This window comes from Montipora foliosa, chromosome 8, assembly GCF_036669935.1.
Source record: "Montipora foliosa isolate CH-2021 chromosome 8, ASM3666993v2, whole genome shotgun sequence".
NCBI classification, from domain to species: Eukaryota; Metazoa; Cnidaria; class Anthozoa; order Scleractinia; family Acroporidae; genus Montipora; species Montipora foliosa.
Window position 1 is genome coordinate 52493278 of NC_090876.1, and position 6285 is coordinate 52499562.

General features: G+C 41.1%; 1 protein-coding gene across 15 annotated transcripts in view; it reads left to right on the forward strand.

Annotated features, from left to right (window-relative positions):
• The window catches only part of LOC137967492 (unconventional myosin-Ib-like), a 46297-nt gene that overhangs the window by 34247 nt on the left and 5765 nt on the right, over positions 1-6285 (forward strand). For 5 of the 15 annotated variants that reach the window (XM_068814007.1, XM_068814008.1, XM_068814009.1 and 2 more), the window contains 8 exons: positions 30-116; positions 774-860; positions 1374-1460; positions 2290-2376; positions 2925-3011; positions 4157-4243; positions 5605-5679; positions 5794-5925. In XM_068814007.1, coding sequence (XP_068670108.1) covers positions 30-116; positions 774-860; positions 1374-1460; positions 2290-2376; positions 2925-3011; positions 4157-4243; positions 5605-5679; positions 5794-5925 — 729 coding nt within the window. The remainder of the gene's footprint in view (positions 1-29; positions 117-773; positions 861-1373; positions 1461-2289; positions 2377-2924; positions 3012-4156; positions 4244-5604; positions 5680-5793; positions 5926-6285) is intronic. The other 10 variants (XM_068814016.1, XM_068814018.1, XM_068814010.1 and 7 more) reach the window with 9 other exon arrangements.

Here is a 6285-nt window from a genome sequence, read left to right on the forward strand (position 1 = left end):
TCACGGGACTAACCCCTTCTCCTTCTTAGGCGCGGAAGCTTTACAAAGCCATGCTTTACGAGAAGAAGTGCATTTGGGCCTCTGGTATAATACGAAAGTATTTTTACGGATGGCAGGTCAGGGGAAAGTTTGCTCGCCATTAACTTCAGGCCGATATTTAATGTCAAATTGGCATTTCAGACGGTTTTTTTGCTGGCAGCGTTTATGGATGTTGCCTTCCAAATAGTTCAATCCGTAGTATGCGAGAGAATGTCTCAGGTTTCTTTGGTTTCAGTCACTTGAATGCCTTTATGGTCTTTGTTCTAACGGTGAAAGAACGGCTAATAGAGAATCAACCGTTGTCGTTGTGTTCTGTTGTTTCGTTGATTGTTTCATTGGCCCTGAAAAGCCCCTATGGGGAGTGGTCAATTAAGTATGTACAAAGAGATATTAAACCCCAATTATAGAAAATCATTAATACGTGAATAACAATTTGGTCTAACCAGAGCTTAAACTGAAATAGTGGAAGAGTTAAAAGTTCCAGCTAACTCAACAAAGGTGTCAAACGTTATGACAATTTATAACTAATCCTATAACAGTTAACTGATATCTGTATATTGTAAGTGGTATTTTACTTAACTTGTCTGTATTACTTTCCGTTCAAGAGAACTTGACTCAAATAGGTGCATGCATCATTTCAAAATATTCTTCAAGTTACTTTTTGATACTAACAGATGACCTGCCGGATACCTTCCCACACCAAGTATTTTATTCTTTCCATTGACTTTCATTAGGCTCGCAAGCTTTATCGTGCCATGGTGCTTGAAAAGAATCGCAAGCAGGCAGCTATCACTATTAACGCCTACTGTAGAGGCTGGAAGGTGAATGTGCAAGCATTTCTTGGAATCAGCGGTTTGGCCCGGTGTTGACGTAATAATTGTGGGATGAGGTCTCGTGTCTCTTTATTGAAGCGATGTAATGAAACTTATTTCAAGCAAAGTAAAATTGTCCAGACATGCGACAAGCGGGACCCTTAGAGGTTCAGCACTTACTGTAGTTGAGTTTAGTTTAGTCATTTTGGCTCCAAAGTTGAAGTGTCTAACGGCACAGGAGCGTCAAACTTGATGTTAAAGCTTACCAACTTGTTTAGTTTAGTGCAGTTAGCCTCGCCTTCTAGGCAAGGTTTCCAGAGCAGCTACTGCCAATAGCTGTGAACCCTTAGATCAGACCACAGAACCTTGTCACGGTGTCGGTCTCTCAACTTCTTACTTCACACTAAAAAAGAAATTGAAGAGCGACAGCTTTCAGACATTTTTTAATGTCTTTTAGGGAGATAATATCCCAAATGTGTCGTGCCGACCAAGTATGTTATTCTTTCCATTGGCTTTCATTAGGCTCGCAAGCTTTATTGTGCCATGGTGCTCGAAAAGAAACGCAAACATGCAGCCATCACTATTAACGCCTACTTTAGAGGCTGGAAGGTGAATATACAAGCACGTTATTCAGCCGTTTGGCCCGGTGTTGACCTAATTATTGTGGGATGAGGTCTCATGTCTGTTCATTGAAGCGATATAACGAAAGTTATTTCAAACGAAGTAAAATTGTCATACGACGGGGGAGCCTTAAAGGTTCAGAATTTACTCTAGTTTAGTTTAGTTTAGTTTTGTCATTTTGGCTCCAAAGTTGAAGTGTCGAACGGTACAGGAGCGTAAAGCTTGATATTAAAGCTTATAAACTAGTTCAGGTTAGTGCAGTTAGCCCCGCCTTCTAAGCAAGGTTTCCACAGCAGCTACTGCCAATTGCTGTGAACCCTTAAATCACAACACAAACCTTGTCACGGTGTCGGTCTTTCAACTTCTTGCTTCACACCAAAAAAGAAATTGAAGAGCAACAACTTCCGGACATTCTTTAATGTCTTTTGGGGAGATAATATCCCAAATGTTTCGTACCAACCAAATGTTTTATTAATTGCCATGTGTGGTTGTGGTGTGAGGTCTCCTTTTCCTATCTGTCCACCGATACAACGCAAGTCCTTTCTACTAAAGTAAAATTGACCATCGTCTCGAAAGCCTCAAGCTTGATGCTTCAGTATGCTATTTCGTTTAGCTGTGTGAGATTAGATCCGACCACAGAGGCGTGAACTTCACGTCCGAGTTTGCGAAAAAAAGTGTGTGTGCGGGTTCTTGAACTCCCGCCTCTTGTTTAAAAAGAAACGAAAGAGATACCGCCTTTTAAGTTTCTTTTTTTGGCGATATTTTCCTCATGTTTCTATCAACCAAGTATTATGTTCTTTCCATTGGCTTTCATCAGGCTCGTCAGCTTTATCGTGCCATGTTGCTTGAGAAGAAACGCAACCAGGCTGTCACCGTCATTAACGCCTACTTTAGAGGCTGGAAGGTGAATATGCAAAATAGTTCCTGCACTCGGTGGCTTGCTCTGTGGTGACATAATCCGCCGCGGGTGTAGGTTAAGGTCTTTTGATATACAGATTTGTGTCAAACGATATAGCGTAAGTAAAAACTTACGTCAGGCAAAGGAGCCTCAATCCCGACGATTAAGCACGTAGATAGGTTCAATTTAGTTTATTCTGTTAAAGTTAAAGTGTCAAATGGCACAGGAGCTTCAAAACCGATTTTAAAGCTCGTAGACCTGTCTGGTTAATTTTAGGTTAGGGGAGGTTAGATTAGGCTGGCGGGTTATCATAATAGCTACTGCCAACTGCTGTGAACCAGTAGAGTAGATCAGGTCACAACACCGTGACCTCCAGGTTCTTATCTTTCCTTCTTCGTGTGTGGATTCTGAAACGTCACATGGACTTTTTTAGCAAGTGTTGTTAGACAGGGCCAACGGTTTATAATTTAAAAATAAATGAAACAGGTACATTATTTCACATTTCCACACGTTCCATGCCAATCAAGTGTTTTCTTTCCATTGGATTTTACTAGGCTCGCAAGCTTTATCATGCCATGGTGCTTGAAAAGATACGCAATCAGGCTGCCAGTGTTATTAACGCCTTGTATAGAGGCTGGAAGGTGAATATGCAAGCATTTTACTTAACTCAGCGGTTTTGCGCTGTGGTGACGAAATAATAACCATCTGCTTAATCTTGACAAGCACAATGTATGGAATGTAGTCTCAACACTGATTCAGCTGTGAAACGACAACGAAGGTCGGTAATTCCTTTCAAAGTTTAAGCCGAAAATGGCAAAGGCATGGAACTCTCAAATGCATGCGTTACTAAAGGATGTAGACTAGTTTAGTTAAGTTGGTTGACTGAGCTTTAGATTGAAGGCAGCTGCGTTCAGAGAACAAGTTTGTTCCCATCTCTTCATGTTCCTCCATGGACAAGTATTGTTAAACTTGGCTTACGTTTTTCCTCCTCTTCCCAGAAGATCGCATGCAAAGTTTGATATTTGCAGATTTCATGACAAAGGCAGCTCTTTCTCCTCAACAGTTATTTTAAGACCCTAGGTATTGGTCCATCTTAACCTGCTTCATGTAGCGTGGTGCTCTATCGACTCCTCTGGTTGGCCGATAAAGGTTTAAAAGCCCAATGAACGCGAGATGGAAAGGAGAAAATGTGAACGAAAGATCGCGAAATAACGGATTCCAGTATTGGCAGGAGCAGTTTCTTTCCTTCCACTGTGAAAACCTTGACAATCCGAAAAAAACTATTGATACCTATTATGGTCAAACCAACCGAGAAACTGTTCATTTGTCAAGAATTCCGGAAACAAAGTGTGGACTTTGACGCAAAGAAGTTGTATTACAAATTTTGGTGTCGAACACGGGAAATTCTTAAATCTTAATCTAATGCTCCTAACACTGAAAAGTAAGAATTAAATCATGGAACAACTTAAAGAACTAAAGTAGGACAAAAAGGAGTCGTATCGATGAAATTCTGGGTAAAATAAGAACTGTAGAAATAATTTAATTGAGTAACTCTACTTACTTTTAATTCAATTGTTAGCGTTTCTCGTCATTCATACCAGGCTCTCATATTCAATACCTTGCTCTGTAAATTCTTTAAATTTCCACTTTCGTCACTTTCGTTCTGAGCACTTGAGACTAATGCTTAAACACCATCTGTGCTTCACATCCGTCGACTCCACCCTACATGTTTCGCGTAAGCAAAGGAGTTGGTTATTTTCTGTTCTTTGCATTTGAATTTTATCAGGCTCGTCAGCTTTATCGTGCCATGTTGCTAGAAAAGAAGCGCAATCAGGCTGCCAGCATAATTAACGCCTACTTCAAAGGCTGGAAGGTGAATATGCTTGTTAATGGCTCGGCAATTTTTCCTAGTGCCTCAGTGAGGGTAAATGGACCCGCCGATTTATCAGAAACCTTCCCCATCTTTGACATTATTTCATTGATTACCGGCGACCAACTGCTTGCTGGGAAAGGGAGGGAGCATAAGGTAGTGAAGGGAATCTTTTTCGGCGGCTACATCAGGAATTTACAATACTTAATGTGGCTGGACGAGCTCCGGCCGGGTCAGGTCCTTCCTTTCTTTAGTTTCCTCACACTTCTTAAAGGCCCGTGCAAACGCTCGCAACAATACGCAACATTGTTGGGCCCAACCATATTGTCTCTTGTTGCGCGATGTTAGCCGATGTGTGCAAACGCTCGCAACAAGTCACAACATGTTGGGTCTTTAGATGAGACTACAAGGGACTCTGGGACGTTTTCCATCTCCGACGCCATGTTGATTTCTTGTTCGCACGTATTTGTGTGGATACGTGGCATGTAGTGTGCGTGTACCGGCGCAACATTGTTGGATGTGCTGTGCAAACGAACGCAACATTGTTGGACCACGCTTCGATGACCGCGAAACGATAGAAATGTTGGCACTTGTTGGCTCTGAAGTTTGACCAGTTTCAAACTTCATCCAACAACTTTCAACAAGTCGCAACAACACACAACATGGTGTGCAAAGGCTCGCAACATGTTGGGCCCAACAATGCTGCGAGCGTTTGCACGGGCCTTAAGATTTGTTAGCGATGATTATGTAGATCAACCGCTTCATTTATTCAAGTGTATTGTGAATCAGTTCTGTCCTAGAGCTGAACACTAACGTTTCTTCCTCTGTATGCTTTATTGGAACAATATTCAGGGAGCAGTGGCCAACATGAGAATGAGAGAGGATCGGTTGATATAGAGGAATCTTTGTTTACATTTTTTGCCTCTGCATAAGCAGAAGCCCATCGTTTTCGAATCTATCAGCCATAAAATCAGGTTTTGAATATTGAAAGTGCATTGCGGAACGAGCTATCTATGGGCTCATTGGAGCTTTTGCTACCCAAGGATACATCGATCTTTGATGGCTAGTATCTCGCTCGTTATCAAAGCCAAAAGGCGTAAAATTGGAAATTTGACTGAGTTCAACACGCTCTTTTACCTTTTGAAATCAATTTGGTAATAGCATGGTGCCTTCTGTCAGCAAACTCGTAATAATGAGAAAAAATGTGAACGATGACGTGAGATGCGCAAGGTTCGTAGAGCTTAAGCAAAGTAAAACTCAGGGCTAAGCAAATATTTTAAAAGTCGGGTTTCTCAATTGGGATTTTGCATATTTAAACCTTTTGAAGGTGTGCGGTGATGTGAGTTTTTTCTTATACTTTGCAGATTCGTCGATTGTACTATCCAAAGTTCAAGAAAAATGCAGCTCCCAAAATAATGAAGTTCCTCCGGGTGTTTTTTGTAGGTTGATTAGTGTGGTCTCTTGAATTTCAAGTTCCTCTTTTTTGCGATCTTTTTCCTTTCTATTCTTGTTCTGTGTAATCTGATCTGATTCAGTTCCTTGTTCTATTCCAGCGTTACCGCTACCTTATTACTTTAAAAAGGAATCTTCCAACCGTTTCGCCGGTAGACGAGCATTGGCCATCATCTTCACCGATGTTTAGGAAGACAAATGCTTTGCTCAAAGATATTTATCATTCGTGGAGAGTAAGTCAATAGATGGTTTTCATGTGACGTCATGGCCGCCATGTTGGTGGACGAAAACAAAAGATCTCTCATTAGCTACTTTTGTTCGTCCACCAGCAATTGTGCATTGCAATTTGTTATCTGTGTCTCTAGAGATTGGTTGCAAACTATCTGTAGACCAATTTTGATATATCAAAATTCAGTCCGAAACAAAAGGCATCATCTCGAGGCTCTGGGGAATAAATATGAAACACTTAATGCATGGTCCCGAGGGAAACAGGACTCGAGGGAAAACAAAGCTAACTAGTTTCCCGAGGGACGACCATACATTAAGTGCTTTTGTTATATATTTAAACTTTTTCTTAAACAATCGCAGCAAAA